Genomic DNA, 20884 nt, shown 5'->3' with positions numbered 1-20884 from the left:
ACCCAGGATAGGTACAACACTTACAAACTGGACACGACCAGACATAGATCTCCTAATGCCCCTCACTACCTCCGTCACACACAAGATGACCAAAACCACTAACATAGAGACGGTGTGCTAAGCTGTGTAATCAATATAACCTCAGATTGTTGGCCAACAACTATATCTGCGGTCGCAATTGATCTGCCTTGTGAGTTACAACATAGGAGACCCGAATTTGAAAATGTGATTGAACTGCACTTGCTATGTCCTATCAAAAGGGGAGCACCAATGCAGTTTGCAGAGTAGCATTACAACAGTGCACTATGCATCACCTTTGACTTTTAAAAGCATTTGCAATTGTTAGATGTAAGAGGGACAATAGCTCAATATTGAAACAATAGACAAAACCATGCCAGTACAAAAGTTGTTTTCTGCCAATAAAGATAAGAATATGCTCTGAACTGGTTTACGATAGCTTCTTTCAGTTGCACTTCAAAGATGTGAAAGTGCATGCAAATCAGTTTATATAGAAACTGTTTGCATCTTTTTGAAACAATAAACTAGTTACATCTTGTAGCTTCTGTAATCTGAGAGTGAATATTATACATTCAATGAGGCTCCATTATCTGCAGCACTTAGTTTGAGGATTGCATCAGCTGCGTAGGGTGCCCTGCATAATACTGCATGTGTTAAAGCTCTAAAGGTTTCCTGACACCAATGAAAATGCAGCTGTTTCAATTGATACCGCAGTTAGCAAAGGCAGCAAAAACAACTTACCAAGACTCAGGACTTGGATATAATGCAGCTGATGCACCAAAGCATGATGTTAGCAAATCTGTATTTACGACTCCAGGGTTCAATGCAACCACTGCTACACCTTGTGGTACTTCCTTTGCAAGTGACTGTGTAAGTCCTTCAATTGCCCATTTTGATGCACAATATGGAGACACCTGCACAAAGCCAATCTCTCTCTCTCTCTCTCTCTCTCTCTCTCTTCCCGTAATGAGTAGTTATATTATATCAAATCACAAAATGAGCACAAAAGTCAATGATGGAAGAGATACAAAATCACAGCAAAAAAACAAAAGAGATTGGCCTATGCCAAGGAACTAGATCCTCCCAAGAAAGAAAGGCTGGATAAGATCTAACTGCTAGTGTAGAAGCCCCTAGATTCTGGCAATATGTCCTTGGAAGCCCACGGCAAAATCAAAGATGAAAGCATTCCGGGTGACCCAATTATACCACCAACCCAAAAATCTAGGGAAGTGAAATATAATCTTCATATGGCTTTGGTGACCAGCCAATGATGATCCTTAATCATGAGATGATACACGGTTGGCTGAAGCCTTTTGAAGATTAAGACGGCCACCAAGAACCACATCCTGCCAAGGACAATCAAGAACAAGTGCAAGGAAGGGCTGCATAGGCTGCAGCATCCTATCAAGCTGACCCCTTTACTCACGATACCGGAATCTAAAAAAAGTCTCCTGGCTATGCAGGACATGAGCACCCCACGGCTTGCCAGACTGACACTGCAACAGAAGACAAACCCAAGTGTGCTATACGGTTACGTTTGGGGCCATGGTTGTCAGGTACAAAAGGTCCAATAATGTACAATGTCATAAAATAAGGTACTAAATGGTACCTTATGATTTTATAAGGTATAGTATGATATTAGTATGAAAAAAACTTAACTTAATTTTTTTTTAAACTATAAATAATAAGACACGTGTTTAAAGTGAAAATCGGCTATGGCAATGCCATTACAAAATAAGATCAATGATCATACATGATACATCATACAACTGTCATAGGAAATAACACTGGGTATATTAGTGAGGTTAAAAAAAACCTTAAGTACTTCATGGTCCTCCTTTGGTACTTCAAATGCTACAAGCTACCATATTTCATTTTCTAATTGTACACTGAAGTATAAAGAATGGTTTTCATCGATGTTGGGATCCAGTGCTCGATTTATAAGTGTTATACTCACATATTCAAGTTTTTGCCCCTTAATAATCTCACTCTCATCAAGTTTGAGGACAAACTTAAGCTCGCCTCTACATTCTTCCATAGACATATTGTAGAACTTGACCATAGCAATCTGAACACTACATATATCCAATACAAAGTTATTGGATGCATTCAATACAAATGCAACTTCTTTGGAACCATACTTCAATATTCAAGAATTGGACGGGTCACGACAGACTCAAAAGTCAAGAGTGGAATTTGCCAATCTAGATACAATCATCAATTATACATCATACATCATAATCAGCATCATCATCATCATCATCATCATCATCTGAGTGCTCATCAAGAGAGTCTGAAGGTGACCCCTCGACATTGGATGATGAGACACTCTCATACTCATCCTCACTGATGAGGTTACCATCATCATCAAATGATGGCTCCCTAGGCAATGGTTGTGTAATTATACGCAAGGGGGGGATCTCATCATCAAGCACGGGATGAGAGGTACTAGAGCCCCGCCTCACATATGTCTGCAAACCACTCGAACCACCCCTCATCAATCTCGGAGGGCACTAAATGACCATGCCCCTGCCAGCAACTATCGCAACTCAAACTCCTCGAGTTGGTTGAACTTCTCTCCCACAAGCACGCTGACTGTGAGTGTCACGAGTGTCTGCTACTATGAGTTCTCTATAGAGCTCTGCAAAGATCTTCTCCCCCTCCACATCAACCTCCAAGTGTACACTCGGAAGAGTGACGACCATCAACTTGAATGTATCAACATTCACCTACACAATGCACATAAGATTATAAATACTAAATTGTTAAGTATAAAATTACAAACAATAAATTTAAACTTGACTTAACTAAAACAATAAGTCTTTACTTGCTTTGGACTACACATGGTCATCATCGTCTTTATCATGTGCAAGTTAGTGCAACAATAGGCTAGCTGCTCAACTGTCATGTGTTAAGCCAATTGCGAATCTTCATGTGAATGAGAGAATAGGCACTCCAATTTCTCTCACATGCACTCGAAGATCAATCCTGAGCAAGGCTCTCATGGCCAAGGGCTCAAGAGTTTGCAACACATATCCAAAATTCTGCCACCAAAAGAGAGATTTCACAAGTGACTCTTCTCCAACAAGTGGGAGAAGCAAAAGCCACATGCCCTCTCTAATCCGCATAGCATCCAAACTCCTTTGGAATTGTGTTGTGGTCATCAACGAGGACCACAAGTGAGATATCACGCTAATCAGAACACAGCTCTCTATCATCCATGAGTGTTAGAGACTTGTAAGCCGGATGTAATAGTGCTACAAATCCATGGATGGGCTTACGCATCCATGCCCATCTCTTCTATGCTAGGTCCATGATATGTGCACACAGTGACTCTGTGATCACCATGCAAGCCCATGCCTCCACCAATGCTGATCTAAAAAAAAAAACGAGAAGGCCCATGATGGGCCTCTCACAATCACTTATACATAACATCCTATAAAAAAGAGCCAGGGCAATCACGATCCCATAGACTCTCTGCCAGAACTACTCATCAAGGCACAAGCGCTTCATGGCTTTTGCCTCCTCTATCTTATGCTCATCCCACTCATTCCATAGAGTGGACACCACCGTCACCGCACCTCATAAAGATGCTCCAACAGCAACCACATATAAGCAAAGCGAGTTGAAGAAGGCTTCTTCAACTCAAGCGTGCTATGTTCACGATACATCACAAGCACCTTCACATTCACCATGAAAAAGGTGACAAATGACGTAGCCTCATGCACCACCCTCTTCACCCATTTGAGCTTCCCGATGTCCTCCATGAGCAAGTCCAAACAATGACTTGCACATGGAGTCCACACTATCGAAGGAAACTCGGCCTCAAGCAATTGGCCATACACCAATAATTGGATGCACTGTCGGTAACAACTTGCACCACATTTAACAAGTCCACCTACAACCACGTCATACATGGTACAAATTCAAAATTATAATAAGGAAGGTCCGAGGGAACATGAATTCAAAATTATAATAATGAAAGCGACAACTTTAAAATTAAAGAAGACAACGTATACCTCAATGATATCTTGTCAAATGTGGCAATAGATGAATGTGTTGGTCATTTTTCTACCGGTGTCCATGGCCTGCAAAAAATATATGCCCAATAGACATGAAACGAGTATATTGATGATGCTTGTTTCCTACGATCTCTCCATCCGTCAGTGAGAATGGAGCAACCATATTTTGTCCATGCGGCCCAAATAGGATCAAGGGTTCTATCAATCCTCTCCTTCTCTTCATCAATCTTCCTCATCCTCATGTCATTGTATCTAACACCACTCCATTCTTCACATGGACCCACATTGGCAATGGTTCTCATCATCTTTCTCCATTTCTCATGCTTTAGAACATTGAATGCAAGATTGCACTCAATCACTGTGTGTACAATCTCAATGTCTGCTTGTCGTTGCCTTTCTCCAAGAAAGGCAACCGATCCAAGCATATGACCGGGAGCTTGAGAGAGAGAGGATTGTCTCTCGGATGCTGCATGAGCCTCAAACCTTTGCCTTTTGCAAATGTCGAAGCTAAAAGTGGATGTGGAGTCGGCACCATCAACGGTGGAGGTGTTGGGAATAAAGGTCTCGTGCCTTTAAATGTGCTCGGGTGTGAACACACCCTTAGCACTTGTACTTACACATATATATATCTATCTAAAAACCTAGAGGTACACACTCGTCATTGTACCTACAATCGTGCTCACTCTCTACTACTGTACTCTCTCACTCTCTCTGTCTCTCGCTACGTGTAACGAATGATTGTCTCGATCTCCGTGCCTAACCCGTCACTCCAAACTAGTATCAAAGCTGTGGTTAAGACGTTCGTGCAAGTCACTTTCTGTCAAGTGACATTTCTAGCGTGCATCAAAGTTGCATGCAGGCTCGTGAGTAGAGGAGATAGTCGACTGGTGCAGAAGCGTGATGGGCAGCAACAGTCGATTGGTGCATAAGTGCAACGGGCAGCAACAGGGGTGACAGGACTAGCTGACCACGACAGGCAGCGGACAGCATGTGTAGCAATTGACGGGGGCAGCAGATGCACGACGGATCCGTGGTGGGTAGGCACAGGCGATGTCCAGTCGGCGACCTGCACGGGGTCAATGGACCCCGTTACATTTTTTTTTTAAATCGCTTTTTTTAGAAAAACAAAAAATTCAACTTCTATCCCTTTCTTAAAAGGGTTTCGCGCGCCAGGCCTCAAAGGCCAGATTTATGCAACTATGGCCCAGAAATTTGGGGCTTTTCTCGAATTTGGGGATCTCAACATAAAATTAGACAATCTGACTCATAAATTGCAAAGTGAGTGCACATTTGTCCAGGAATTTTGGGCCTTTTCACATTTTAGTGAAATTCTTTCAATTTCACTGAAATTAGTGCATGCAAGACTTGGAAAATTTGGGGATTTTTCCAGATTTGGTGCGAGCAAGATACAATAGTGATATCTGTCTCAAAATTTGCAAGAATTTGTGACATTTTGTCCCCGACATTTGGGGCTTTTCATGTACATGCACAAATTGGGCCGAAATTTACCAATTTCTCGACATTGATGCACATTGGACCCCGTGCAATTTGGGGCTTTTGCAGTTTGGGGAAAATTTGTGCAGCATTTGGTCAGTTTATGTACATGCACGTTGAATTCCACGCAATTTGGACATCAACACTTCGTAAAATTTGGGGGTTTTGCTGAAATTGCTCTATTTTGGCAAAATTGGCCTGTTCTATGCATGACATAGAAAATGCAGATGTGTGTTTGATGTTTTGAGCACAAAATTTTGGGCACTGTTCGTGTCAAATTTTGTGCCCGTAGATACATGTACAACAAAAATTGCAGTTAAAATTTTGGGATTTATCATGTAATGTGATGCATATGCCCTTGGAACAGCTGTAATCAGTTGTGGAATGCTGTAGCACATGGTTTGGTGCTTCTGAATATTTAATTACAGATCTGAAATCTGTGCTTCTACGTGGTTAATTATTGCTGGTTAGTACTTGTTTGTACCTTGGTCACTTAGGTGACAGTTTTGGGCTTGCATTTGCTGGTTTTTTTGTCACATTTGGGCTGAAAATCATGGCTGGCAGCAATGACAGCAATAATCTAATGCACATAAAGAACCTTGAAGGTGCACATAACTTTGCAGTTTGGCAAAAGCAGTGCTACAATATCTTGTTACAAACACTGCTACAATATCTTGTTACAAAAGAACCAGGTAAAGCTGATTGAGACACAAGGGGCAAAGCCTGCAGATATGTAATAGGATGATTGGGATGAGTTGAATGAGCTTGCACGCTCAACCATTGAGCTATCGATTTTTGATGCCTTGTTGTTCAACATTGAAGGTTTGGACTCTGGTATGCTATTTGGACTAGATTGGAAGAACTGTATGCACAAAACAGTGCTGCAAGCAAACTGTATTGGTTGAAAAAGCTTATGGATTTGCGTATGACAGAGGGTACAGCAATGTCTACTCACTTGAGTGAGTTTAACTCCATTTTCAGCTAGCTGGTTCCCTTGAAGTTCATGATTGATGAGGAATTTAAGGCTACTTTCTTGATTTGCACTCTACTAGAGAGTTGGAATACATTCAGGACTCCTATGAGCAATTCTAATGTAATCCTTTTGTATGCTCATGTAGAGAGTGCTCTACTTATGGAAGAAATGAATCGGCAAAACAATGCATCCAATAAGTCTTCTAGTGCTTTGCATACTAGGGGCAAATCACAGCAAAAGGGCAAATATGATAGCAAGGGATGCAGTAAATCAAGTGGCAAAGATGTTGAATGTCATCATTATGGCAAGAAGGGTCACTTTAAATGTGATTGCTACAAATGGAAGAAAGAGAAAGGAAAAGGCAAGAAGATAGATGATAGCAAGGAAGAGAAGAAGGACAGTCAGCCTAAGAAGAGCAATGTAAAAATTGAAGAATTGAATGCAGTCACTCATGACAGTGATAGTGGGAGTGATGTACTCTTTGTCTCTTCACACTTTGGTGCATATGCTTTACTTGCAAATACGGATGATGACATGCATACCTGGATTCTCGATTCAGGCGCTTCCTTTCATGTCACCCCTCATCGTGAGTGGTTCTCTGCCTATACAAGAGGTCGACGTGGTGTTGTCCGTCTTGGGGACAACTATGCATGTGAGATTGCAGGTATTGGTAGTGTGCAGTTACAGTTTCAGCATGGCTCTATCTTTACACTTAAGCATGTACGGCATGTACCTCAGCTCAAGAAGAGCTTGATTAGCACAGGGCAGCTAGATGATGATGGTTTTCATACCACCTTTGACGATGGGAAATTGAAGATCTGTAAGGGATCAAGAGTTATTGCCAGAGGTTGCAAGAGTGAAGTGTGCGTGACCATGTTGTTGCCGTGACGGAGCAGCCAAGCGTTTCTTTGTGGCATGGTCTGTTGGGACACATGAGTCAAACAGTAATGAAAGTGCTTTCTCGTTTAGGTTAGTTGTCTTGTCTTCGTTATGCTGATTTTGAGCACTGTGATCATTGTATTTATGGCAAACATGCACAGACATCTCATAAAAAGTATTTTTCTTTGAAATCTTCTCCTCTAGAGTTAGTACATTCGGATGCATGTCAAATGCCAAGATTATCTTTAGGAAGAAAGAAATATTTCGTTACCTTTGTCGATGATGCTACATGAAAGGTATGGGTTTATCCTATTCAGAGCAAAGATAAAGTCCTTGCCAAGTTTAAAAAATTCTTGGCATTGGCTGAAAATCAGACAGATAAGATACTTAAGTGTTTTCGCTCTGATAATGGTAGGGAATATGTGTCCAAGGCCTTTCAGGCATTTTGTGGCAACAAATGGATAAAAGAGGAAGCTCACTGCCCCTCATAATTCACCCCAAAATGGAGTTGCATAGCGTATGAATCGATCCATACAAGATAAGGTCCGTACGATACTGTCTCATACTACATTACCCCATGGTTTTTGGGCAGAGGCTGTTATGATAGCCGTTCACTTAATAAATTAGTCACCAAACAGGTCTTTGGGGAGGAGAGTTCCCCAAGAAGCGTGGTCGGGCAAGCCATCTTCATATGGTCATTTGAAAGTGTTTGGCTGCGAGGCTTTTATACACATTCGTAAAGAAAAACGCAACAAACTTGAGCCAAAGTCCTCTAAATGCATTTTCCTAGGATATGGTGACGAGAGTGAAATGGGGTATAGATTGTGGGATCCCGAAAAAAGGAAAGTAATACGCAGCAATGATGTTATCTTCCGAGAAGATCGTATGCACAAACAGCCCGAAAAGACTGAGGAGATCTATAGGGTTGTATTCCGAGAAGAAATGCCTTTTGGACAAAAAAATGTGCCCATTGTACAGCAACAAGTACCTGCTGTAAATGAACCTATAAATGCAGAAAATGATGCTAGAAATGATCAGCCAACTATTGCCCATGATAATGAGCCACTACATGTGCAGGAACAGCCAGGACAGCAAGCTATTAATGCTAGAAATGAATCTGTAAATGTAGAAAATAATGCTGGAAATGATCAGCTAGCTATTGCCTATGATAATGAGCCACTACATGTGCAGGAACAGCCAAGACAGCAAGCTGTTAATGTTGATTTGCAGGCTGAAATGCCAGGACAGCATGCTGAAAATGGAAATTTACAGGAACAGTCAACAAACAATGATCATTGGGTTAGGAGATCGTCTAGCGCTAGTAGACAACCTGACAGATTTGTTCCTAGTGCAAATAATGTGGTTGAATATGTCATGTTGACAGACTATGGTGAACCGTCTTGCTTCAAGGAAGCAATGGACAGACAGGACAGCAAGAAATGGTACAAAGCCATGTTGTCAGAGATGGAATCTCTTGAGAAAAATGGCACTTGGAACTTGGTGCAATTGCCTTAAGGGCAGAAAACCTTTCCATGCAAATGGGTTTACAAGGTAAAAGTCACTTTTGATTCCTCACCAAAGTACAAAAAGCAAGATTGGTTGCAAAGGCGTACAAGCAGAAGCATGGAAATGACTTTGATGAGATTTTCTCTCCTATAGTCAAGATGACTACATTGAGAACCATTTTGGAATTGGTTGCAGTTGAGGATATGGAACTCGTACAGATGGATGTAAAGATTGCATTTTTACATGGTGATCTGCATGAGGACATATATATGCAATAGCCTGAAGGGTTTGTTGAACAAGGGAAAGAGAAAATGGCGTGTAAACTAAAAAGGGGTTTGTATGGGCTGAAATAAGCACCAAGAGAATGGTATCATAAGTTTGATACATTCATGCAGTCTCAAGGCTTTCATAGAAGTCAAGTGGATCATTATGGCTTTCACGTTTGGTGGGAGAGCTTGGCATCACAGAGTTACCTGTTCTCCAATGTGATAGTCAAAGTGCTATCATGCTAGCACGGAATCCTGTCTTTCATGCAAAGACAAAGCACATACAGGTGAAGTACCACTTCATTAGAGATGTACTTGACAACAAGAGCATTGAGCTTGTCAAAGTGCATACAGATGATAACCCTGCACACCTTCTAACGAAGGGTCTTCCAGCAGAGCGGTTTACTCATTGCCGACAAATGATGGAAGTTGGATAGATATATGTATTTCAGCTTTGTATATACCTAGACTTAGCTGATTCTTTTCTCCTCTTAAGGCACATTGCCTTTAGGTGGGAGCTTGTTGGGAATAAAGGCCTCCTGCCTTTAAATGTGCTCGGGTGTGAACACACCCTTAGCACTTGTACTTATGCATATATATATCTATCTAAAAACCTAGAGATACGCACTCGTCATTGTACCTACAATCGTGCTCACTCTCTGCTACTGCACACACACTCTCTCTCTCTGTCTCTTGCTGCATGTAACGACTGATTGTCTCGATCTCCATGCCTAAACCGTCACTACAGGAGGCCTCACCCGCATCGGTTGAAGATATACCTACATTTGAGACTTCCTCACGAGTAAACATAGGTATAGGTGTTGTCGTTGATGCGCCACTTTCTCCTCCTCTAGTGGATTACCCTCTCATCTTGGTGAGAATCTACTCCGCAATGTGTTGAGGGATCGCCTTGTATGCCGCAACTTGCCCCCCCGTCTTGAAAAGATGTTTTAGTAACCAAGTCGCACCACTTGTGTAGCACGTTCCGCAAAACTTACGTGTCCAATGGTGGGAGTTGGGCTTCTTTGTGTCCTTCTCCACATGGATGGCATGCAAGTTAAAGGCCTCATGCTTCTCACGTGTCATGATGTCAAAGCATCGAGATGAGGCTTGATGGAGAGGACGGAGGCGAGACTCATCACTCTGATCACGATGATGCTTGAAGAGGAAGGGGATGGGAGGAACTTGGAAGAACAATGAAAAGGGAGGGGATGAGGGGAAAAGGAGGTAATGCTTGAAGAGGCAGGGGATAGAAGGTTGATGCTTGGAGACAAGAGGGTGGGGATGAGCCTTGAGGAGAGAGTGTGCTAAGGAGCCCCTAGTCCAACATCCAACCCTTTTTGCCAAACGCCACCCCCCCCACGAAAATGCACCGATATCATTCTGGACAACCAGCTTGCGTCTACAAGATGGGTGGTAAAAATGCATTAAAAATCTCATAGGGATTTGTACAGTATCGTACAAGTACGTACAGTACAAACCGTATTTTACAAATCAATCCATATGTTGTATGAAGGCAACTATGTTTGGGGCAATCCTCTTGTTTCTCATCCCAAGAGAGCAGCTGCAACACTGCCAATAGCTCTAGCTGAAAAGAATTGGCTACCAAATGATAATCCTCTTGTTTCTCATCCCAAGAGAGCCGCCGCAACATAGCCAACAGCTTCAACTGAAAAGAATTGGCAATCAAACGATCCTATGTGGAATGCCAACGCACCTTGTGAAGAATGAGCTGACAAGAACAAACCAAATGATTCACCAAAGATGAGGATGATGTCGAAAAGTGGACATCAGAGTTAAGAATGTGCCACCACGAAGATGTATGCTGATATTACCATGAATGAGGCCCTGGTCTTCCAAGAAAAAGCAAACAATAAAGATATAAGGGTGATGGTTAGCGCACAAAGCTCGAAAGAGCAACTAGCAAAGGACCACCATACGAGTCTTTGCATCGAGAATAGCCCGACTACCCATGTTTTCACGGGTACAAACATGACTCCAAGAGATTCAACAAATTCCTACATGCAAAGAGTCCTTCCACAACATGAAACAATTTGTGTTATGTAAGGACATTCAAAGTGGCAGTAGTCCAAGGCAAAAGTACTAAAAAGTGAGTGAATATGGTAAGTATGATGGCCCATGTAACTATGAGATGTCAAAAGACGACGTACCAGTAAGACAATAGGATTTGCGGGGAGGAACACAAAGTGAACTTGGAAAACACTGAGAAGCGAAGAGAAGAGAGAAGAAACTCTGATGAATGAAATGATGAAGATCTGAATCATGGAGTGAATGTGATACAAGGGAACGAGGGTGCCGTAGCTCAAGGAAGATGATGAAGACAGCCACGAACCATGAGCCACAATGTCCTCTTGAAGGGGTGTGAGGACAATGGAGAGGCTGGAGAGAAGAAGTGACCAATTGAATGAATCATCCGTAAATAATGAATGATAGAGGTAGCCTATAAATAGGCAACAGACTGTCTAGGATCTCGCCCAAAGGGAGAGCGCCGGATGTCTAGGGTGGTGCCCCACTGTGGGCACCCAACCCCTTTTTGGGACTATCCACTGTGAAACCCTAATTACAAAACGCAAAACGCAAATTGCAGGTGAAGGGTCTCCCAACACCCCCTCTCAGGCTCAAAAAGGGGAACAAGAGAAGAATGAGATGGAGATGCAATGCTATAGGCTGAAGAATGCTCATGCAGCAGGTGCCACTTGGATAGTGTCCCTTCTGGGAAAATTGTTACTTGCCCAAGCGCCCTAGTACAAAGATAATGAAATCATGCATGCATAGGAAGAATGTCAGACTTTGTGTGGTGCTGAGAACCATAAGGAGATACCCGTACTCGATCTCGAGAGTTTGTTCCATGCTGAACAAGGAACCAAGGCAACAAGAAGAGGAGGAAGATGATGTAGAGGATCCCTAAGATCCAAGATTTCCACCTAAAAAGTAACCTGTAATAAAGAACAATAGACAAAGTGAATTGGAGAACCCGAAACTCAACCTCAGAAGAGAAGCCACTAGCTCCGTACATCCATGCGGGAAGGAATATGAAGGCCTCGTAACCAAGTCGCAACTGAACCTCCAAGGCCCCGATCTAGGTAGATCCTCAAGATCCTACGTATCAATAGGTGAGATGACCATTGAAAGGAAGCCACTCCATCCAAGGGTAGAAGAAGAAGGTAAAAGACCTTTGCCAAGGCATGCAAAGTACTGAGCCGCGGGTGGGAACCCCTTTTGAAACTGGAGGAATAGGAGTCCCCCTTTGAAGTCGCAGTAGATGTCGATGCCCCCTTGGAGGGCAAAGAAAGATCATCCCCCTCTAAATCCCTCTCTAAGAGGTAGATAGGGAATCCAAAACTCATGGATCACGGGCTCCGAAATGTCTGAAGACAAAGGAAGTGCCGCCGATTGTGCCAAAGAAGGTATCTGGGGCGGTGAAGAACTTCCATAAGTGGCCTCTCGAACCTGAGTAGGCGAGGGTGGAAAAGGGTGGAACTCAGGAGGCTGAGCAATGAGTGGGCAATAGTCGTTGAAACTCAATGGAGCGGACTAGAAAGCCAAAGAAGAGGAAGGAGTCGAGCAGCCATCATCTCTCGAAGGAGCAGACTCACGAGGAGACGGTATCAAACAATCATTGTCTCTCGATGGAGCGGACTGTAGAACCACGGGCCGTGGTAGCCACTGTCGCCAATCGAACCTCCATGTGCTTGAAAGGACTTAGTGCGCATTGGATGTGTCTTATTGCCTTGAGCATAGTACTCTAATAGCCCATGTAGAATGATCTCTGTGGCCCAGAAAGAAAAGGTCGCACAAGTAGTGCCAGGTGGGAGACGCATATACTCCAAGGGGGTGGAGAGCAAAGGTTGAAGTTGGCAAGCATTGGTGGTATGTCTAGTGATGCTACAATAGGAGCACCCAATAGACTAGTCATCTATTGGTAAAGAAGCCATGGATACCAGTGTGCCTTGCTAAAGAAGAGGTGGAAGAGGTCAGCCACAAGTCATGAACCACAATGTCCGCCTCAAGGGGTGTGAGGGCAGTACGAAGCACAAACCGCACGCCCCAAGGGGTGTAAGGGCAGTGCGAAGCACGAACCATAATGTCTACCTCAAGGGGTGGAGGGCAATGGAAGGGCTGGAAGTGAGCTATCAATTGCAGGGAGGAGCTACCAACAATTAGGGAGGAGCCACCAACTGTCAGGGATGAGCTGCCGGTAGTCAGGGAGGAGCCACCAGCTCTCAAACGCAAGACAGAATGTTGGTCGGAGAGGGAGAAGGTTGCTGCCAAATATTGCCTAGCTGAAACGCAGGCTGAAAAGGCAAGAGGAGTTTCTGTAGATAGTTGCCTGGCTGAAATGCCGCAGGGTTTAGGTGCTGGAATACTGCCAAGTGCAGCAAAAGAGCTGCTAGCAATAAACACAGCAAACAGGAGGTGGAGGCAGCAGCAACAGCCCTGAACACAAGTTGGAAAACAGCAAACGCAGGAGAGAGTAGCTGCTAGTTAGGGTGTTGATGTAGCGGAAGGAGAAGAGAAGTGGATGCCGAACCCACCACCGGTCTTTGCCTTCACTAGAGTGAAGGATCTTTACCACTATTTGAGCAGATCCAGCTATGATACCACATCAAAATACAACGTGCCAGCAAGATAGTAGGGTTTGCGAGGAGGAACACAAAGTGAACTCGGCAAACACTAAGAGGAGAAGAGAGAAGAAACTCTGATGAATGGAAGGATGAAGATCTCAATCATGAAGTGAATGTGATACAAGGGAACAAAGGTGCTGTAGCACAAGGAAGATAATGAAGACAACCACTAACCATGAATCGCAATGTCCTCTTGAAGGGGTGTGAGGGCAGTGGAGAGGTTGGAGAGAAGAGGTGGCCGACTGAATGAATCAGCCGTAAATAATAAGTGACAGAGGCATCCTATCAGTAGACAAGAGACTGTCTAGGGTGGCACCCGGAGGGAGGGTGCCGACTATCTAGGGTGGTGCCCCACTGTGGGCGCCCAACCCCTTTTTGGGGCTGTCCACTGTGGAACCCTAATCGCAAAACGCAAAATGCAAACTGCAAGTGAAGGGTTTCTCGACATGAGACGTACATGGAAGGGCTAAGCCTGAGATTTCCGATAGACAAATTTAGCCTCCATCTTTCAAGAAATCCATTCTAATAAAAGTTTTGGCTAAACATCAAAATTCTACTAATACTTTAATAATCAAGTTTTTTTGATACATCACACTAGAGCAGGCATCTATCCATTTTATGTTGGTTTCTTCAAATTAATCATGAGTTGAAATATGGTGCAAATACTCGTGTGTTGACTCTCTCTCTCTCTCTCTCTCTCTCTCTCTCTCTCAAATACACACACAAGGAAACGCAAAGAGGCTGAAGACAAGGACAAGCAAATGGACAGATATTCCAAGGAAAGACTGAATATGTCAACTTTAAGTCTCGTGTGTGTGTGTGTGTGTGTGTAAACTTCTAAATGAGATCTAATTGCCAATGCAGAAGACTCTTGAGCCTAGCAATGTCCCTAGACACGAGAGGTTGAGTCGAAAACAAATGGATTCCAAGTGACCCAGTCGTGTCAACAACCCCAAATTCTAAGGAAGTGTGACAAAATCTTCATATGTGGCTATGCCAAAGATTTTGCCTTAGCAAAGACCCCAAGCAGAGGGGCACAATGATGGTCCAACCATAACTCTCTAAATATTAGACACGAGGGTCCATTATTTCCTAGCCAAAGGGCAAGAAATAAATTTGTGATGAGAGGATTCCACACTCCTAAGGCAAAAGAAACAATTGCTCTTCAAGATTCAACACTTTGAAAGAGCCAAGACAAGGGGAAGTCTGCCAATTAGCACTCTCCAACGAAAGACCTTACACTCGAAAGGAGTCTTGTTTAGCCAGTCTTTCATCACAATGCCCTAAACAACATTGGCTTTGGTGACCAAAATCCACGGCCCCGTAAGTCACGATATCCACAAAGGATCCAAAAAAGTCTCCGTGCTGTGTGGAAAGCCATCAACACATTGCAGCTCACCAAAGTAGCATCAACAACAAAAGACAAGGCCAGGCGTGCCATACAATATAAGTTTGGTCGGTCCTCATGTTTCCCATCCCAAGAGAGTAGCTTTGACACAACTAACAATTCCATTTGAAAAGAGTTAACCACCAAGTGATCCTCCCCTGGATGCCAATGCACCCTTTTAAAGAACTAGCTTTCATGAGAATACCAAACAAGTCACCAAAAAAGAGGAAGATATCCCAAAATGGGCATCCGCATTAAGGATGTGTCACCACAAGCCCTAAATGCTGCTATTACCAAGCATGAGACCCCAATTCTCTAAGGGAAAAAAGATGATAAAGACCCAAGGGTGATGATCAATGCACATAGTGCAAAAACAGTGACCAAATCTCTCTCTCTCTCTCTCTCTCTCTCTCTCTCTCTCTCTCTCTCTCTCTCTCTCTCTCTCTCTCTCTCTCTCTCTCTCTCTCGTAAAGGGTAATTGTGTTTCACTATCTACATTTTTTGTAGTTGCTGGGATAACTAGACTGCTCGGAATGCGTTCTTTTTTTTTTCCCATTCTAAAGTGCAAGGTCACATTGGTAGATTCAAAGGTCTTTTTCCCTGGTAGTTCAATATCACGCAATATGCAAGTGTCTTTCCCAAGGATGATTTGCTCCCTTGGCACGCTGCAATTTCTTTAGTTCCTTTGCCATCTTTAGTTCAATTGTGAATTTTGTACTTTTCAGTAATTCTTTATATGATTACCCTTTACGGAAAAAAAAAAACACACAATCTCTCTCTCTCTCTTTTTCATAACAGGTATATAGCTCGAGTGGTCCCTCTCTAGGTCTCAAGATCAGCATAGAATCCCCATCCTAAAATGGTCCAAGGCTACCTTGCTCATGTGTCAAGGGGTGAGTCTCCTGTGTCTTGCAATGACCGCTCTAATCTAACTATGGTATGGGCCTCTCAATCGTCGTGCGCTAGCTTGTCGGGGTCAGGGTCATCGTACTCTACAAAGTGCAATGGCTTGGTCTAATGTGACTCTACGGCATGATGTAGACAGGCTAGATCTACTAAGCTAATGGTACCTATGGAGTCTAATCTATGAAAGAAGTTTGTACTACCCTCTACCTCAGTCCCTCTAGATGGGCTGGTTTCCTATCTCGTAAAAATGTTGTATAATGCCTTTCAAGCTCCCCAAGGAAAAGTCCTAAGCATCTCTAGTCCTCCTACTCCATGACCCGCCAAAGAGGATCAAATCCTTTACAAAAGAGACATCGATATCTTCCTCGTATATCATAGTAAACTGTGCATCTACATGTGTAGTATTCCTCTATGTTAGGCTCACGATCTCATAGAGCTGACATAAATTATCCTCTGCTATAATATCTATCCATCTACATGTCTTTAGCCTCAACTGGTGGGAGGAGGTTCGCATCTGTCCAGTAGCAACTCGCATACCATGGGAGAGGAGTGTGTCAATGTACTGTGGTCAAGCAATGAATCCATCCCTAGAGAGAGAGAAAATGATCCCAGTAATGCTCCATCCTCGATCCTAGAGGGAGAGATGGCCAACGGATCCAAGTTCTCCTTGTTTCCACTCTCAAAATGTCAGCTCTAATGACTGAATTCAGCTTAGGTCGAGTAAGGGGGAGTTTAGGGCAATCCAAACTATAGTCAAATGGGGAAAGCCAATTGATGTCTAGTCCATGTATGCTCATCCATGGTCATTTGTGAGTCCCAACAATCTTTCTCCCCATTCTCTCCTAACTATTTGGAAGAGACCAAAGCCAATGTTGCCCCTAGCTCTACTTTGATGATAGGGTGTGGTGTAGAGGCCTTACTCCTGATCATACGTGATATCATCATTATCAATAGCCTCTCTATGCAATCCCAACCATCATAGTACTCTCTCTTTGGGCTGGTGTGATCTATGAGCCAGGTCAATAATCATAGTGCTCTCTCTTTGGGCAGATCTCTTTGGGCTGGTGTGATCTATGAACCCCATATTTCAGCTCCGTACACAGGAGGGTAGGAGTGACTAAGGTGTCAAACACCCATAATTTGGTACAAGGTTCTTGAAATTGTACATGAGTACACGGACTCTCGAGGCCCTAAAGTGTTGCATAACTTCTTGCTAATCGAGCTTCAACTACCCCCCTCAATGAAAATCTCACGCCATAAAAGGTGACTCCCAAATATGCATACTCCCTTACATGCTCCACTATATCGCCTCCGAATGTGAACTGATACATAGAAAGGGTCACCCATGGTGCCGATGTATTGAATACCATCACTTTGGTTTTTCCAAGGTTCACTATGAGGTCTCTATCCTTGCAAAAAGCGTGCAATGCATCCATGTGGTGTTGCAAGCCCTCTAGTGGATCAAAGATAAAGTACAATATCATTTGCATAAAGTAGTATCAATATCAATACTCCACCTAAGTTAGCTCCACTCCCTCCTCCCTGATCAATGTATTTAGACACCTTGTCTATGTATAATCCAAATAATGTGGGTGAGAACAAACATCCTTGTTTTACTCCTATGGTGCTGTCAATTCTTTCAAATATCCCTCTAGATGTGCATATACGACCTGTCACTTTCTTATACAGTTCATAGATGCTCCACTGTATACCTTTTGGCACACCAATTTCCTATAATCCCTACATGAAATGTGCTAGAGGTACTATGTCAAATGCCTTACAGAAGTCTACAAAGCAACAGTAGATCAAGCCTGTCCTTCCTCAATGATTGCTCTGAGTGTGAGGATGTGATCCAATGTGGTGTATCCACATCTAAACCATGTCCTTGTGCTCTTCTGTTCTCTCTCTCAGCCCATGCCCTAAGCTCATGTTCCAATATGGAGCCATATATATTGGCCACTGTGTGACCAATCAAGCTTTTAAATAGTGGAACTATAGTATGGAGGAATCCCTCACAAACAGCCCTATTGAACATTTGTGCCAGTATGGGTGCTAGTATTTCGCATGCATATGCAAGGTGTTCCACTCATCTTGTGCCTTTCCATTTTGCAGTCTATAAATTGCCTCTCTGACCATCTTACTAGTGAAAACTTCCCACTATTTTGGCCTGCAGACCTGCAGAGACTATATGGGTGTTTGTCCCTGTAAATCATACAACTGTCTCTCATAATGCAGCCAAGCATCAGGCAATGTCATCTATATAAGGGGTTCCTTTCATGAAACATTCTCCATGCTCTTTTGCTGTCCTGTCCCAAGAATAGCTCATATATTCATGTCTCAACCTTTGCCAAGTAAGCACATTTGTTCTTCTGTAAAAGGTGTCTAAAGGGTGTCCTTAAACACTTGCTTATTGGCTATATTGAAGTGTATGAAATGACCAAAAATGCTGCTGCAGTTCCAAATTGTTAAAATCTTTCATCAAGGCAGTTTTGCTTTGCTCACTCATGTAAAATCACAGTATCCTCATGCAAGTTGAGAGGAACATCAGTCTATTTTTCTTCCTTTACAGAATGATTATCAGTCTATGCATACCTTCCCTATAGCAACTGTAGTCAGAAAAAAACAACGCTAGACAGAAACTTACTTCAGCAGCACCAATCCTTCCCCATCCTGATGTGAAATTGACTAGTATTCCATCCCTTTTGGATATTATAAGTGGGATGAAATGTCTTATCACATTTGCTGCACCCTTTAGGTTGATATCTATGACTGAATCAAATTCAGCTGGAGACAATTCCCAAAGCTTTTTGTTCGCATTTATAACTCCTGCATTGTTAACTTTAGACAGACAATCAAGTTGAGGATCAGATGAGAAATTTTTCCTGAAACTTTTTTCCAAGAACATTCCAAGTTATAATATAAAGAGCTTACCGACAATATCAGGGGCACCTTTAATGTCCAGCACTGCCTTGGCAAACTCTTCAACACTATGATCTGAAGCCTGCCAGGTTTGTCAGAACATCTTGTGAGTGTCTTCTATAGTGCTCAAAACATAAATGCAGACACTCAATGCATGCACAAAAAGCAACAAACGAAGAGAAAGCTAAGTTATCAAGCAAACCCACTCTACAAGCTGAGATATCCAATTAATGGATCGGAACATGAATCTTTACGGCATAAATCAGTACGTTCCTCAATCTTGTCTTAAACAGCCGCCAGCTGGACATAGTGACAAAATGAGACATTACTTCTCTGGAAGGCATCTCATCAATTGTATATAGGCGCAAAGTATCACAAATCACAGCAGCTCAAAAAACAGCTACCCAACAACCTGACTCATACCAAAGATGAATTATTTATGAGTCAACAATTCAAATGTTAGTTCTCGAGAGACATTGCTGTATATATTAATTTTGTGTGTGTGTGTGTGTGTGTGAAGAGAGAGTATCCTAACTGCACCATCTGATAACAAAAGTAACTCAGTTTGTCTTGAAGGACCCAGTGATCTTTCTTGAAATTCAAAAGAGTAAACAGCATCACAGCTGTTCAAATCCCATAAGAGATGCACGCATAGCACATTGTGTCTTCCAACTCCGCATGAAATCCTTGAGACAAGGTAAGTGTTACTTGTAAAGGTAAATTTAACACAAGGCTCAAGGACCAAAACTCCTCGTCCCTTGCTGTGACCTCTTGCTGTTATCCACACTGCCTGATACCGTCACCACCTCCGTCCGTTTTCTCATCCTGATTCCCAGCCTCCTCACCAGCTTTCCTGACCTCCCTTGCTTGCCCTCCTTTACTTGCCTCCTCCTCCCACAACCTTCTCCACATTGTAGCTTGCACCCCCCCTTCCCATCAGTAGATAATCTTAGCAGATTGTACATCTCATGGGTGTTAAAAGTCTGTATTAGTGTGCATTTCCTTCATTTGTGCTAGAGAGGGCTGTGATCCCAATCCACATCCGGCCAACTGGTGTTTGGGTGCCCAGTTTGGGGCTGCCTGATTGGCCTTCTACTTTGGTAGTATCTTTATTGCCTATTTACAGGCAAGCTCCCTCCTCATTTGCTCGTTCATCCACATCCTTGTGGAGAGAGGAAGGCTATGCCCATTGCTGGTGACTCAAAGCCTGAGCTTTGAACTATCTTGTGCCTTGGTATATGGATTCTGTTTCCCAAGCATATTCTTCTTAAGTTCTCTGGTTATTTGTATTGTTCTTTATGTGTTTGTATAGTCGGTTTCTTACACTTCCATCGCTGCCCCCTATTCTCATAGATTAAATATGACAAATCCTCTCTAAAGAATCCTTAGGTGTTTGAAATAAACTAACTTGTTAGTGATAGAAGTGAATTTACATGAAGATTGGAGCTCTAAAGTTCCTCCCCAATCAACAGTCCCCTTTCTTTGCATGCTGCTGTTGCACCCTTTGTCTGCCTCACCATCTCCTCCCAACCTCTTTTCATCGTGCTGGGCACCCCTCTCCCCCTATGTACCACCTCCTATCACCCTTCCTTTGCACAATCCCCACACCCACTTTAAGAGACACCTCAACCACAAGACCCACTCCCCCTCAAGCATTATAGGTGCACTAATGCTGATGAATTCACCACAATCAGCAATGCCACACCTGCAAGAAGGTTGTAGGTATTAGAAGAACAAAACACACAGCAGAATGATGAAAGACACAAGACTGATGAAAGAGACAATGCACAAGATGTAACCAGAAAAAGGAATCCACTATACAAGAGTACAAGCTCCCTCTCTCCACACCAAGAATCTACAAGTACATG

The 20884-nt window shown here is 43.0% G+C and overlaps 1 protein-coding gene across 1 annotated transcript in view; it reads right to left on the bottom strand.

Annotated features, from left to right (window-relative positions):
• Positions 1–406: 406 nt before the first annotated feature.
• The window catches only part of LOC148014503 (NADPH-dependent pterin aldehyde reductase-like), an 83275-nt gene continuing 62797 nt past the window's right edge, over positions 407–20884 (bottom strand). Inside the window, exons 3-6 of the mRNA XM_087666209.1 lie at positions 19029–19098; positions 18742–18935; positions 760–932; positions 407–652 (exon numbers count right to left, since the gene is read on the bottom strand). Coding sequence (XP_087522335.1) covers positions 583–652; positions 760–932; positions 18742–18935; positions 19029–19098 — 507 coding nt within the window. The 3' untranslated portion in view covers positions 407–582. The remainder of the gene's footprint in view (positions 653–759; positions 933–18741; positions 18936–19028; positions 19099–20884) is intronic.

The sequence above is a fragment of the Lygodium microphyllum genome, chromosome 25, assembly GCF_053477565.2.
Source record: "Lygodium microphyllum isolate KBCC chromosome 25, Lygodium_microphyllum_v1.1.10, whole genome shotgun sequence".
NCBI classification, from domain to species: Eukaryota; Viridiplantae; Streptophyta; class Polypodiopsida; order Schizaeales; family Lygodiaceae; genus Lygodium; species Lygodium microphyllum.
Note: the sequence above shows the minus strand (reverse complement) of the source record. Positions and strands in the feature narration are given on the sequence as shown.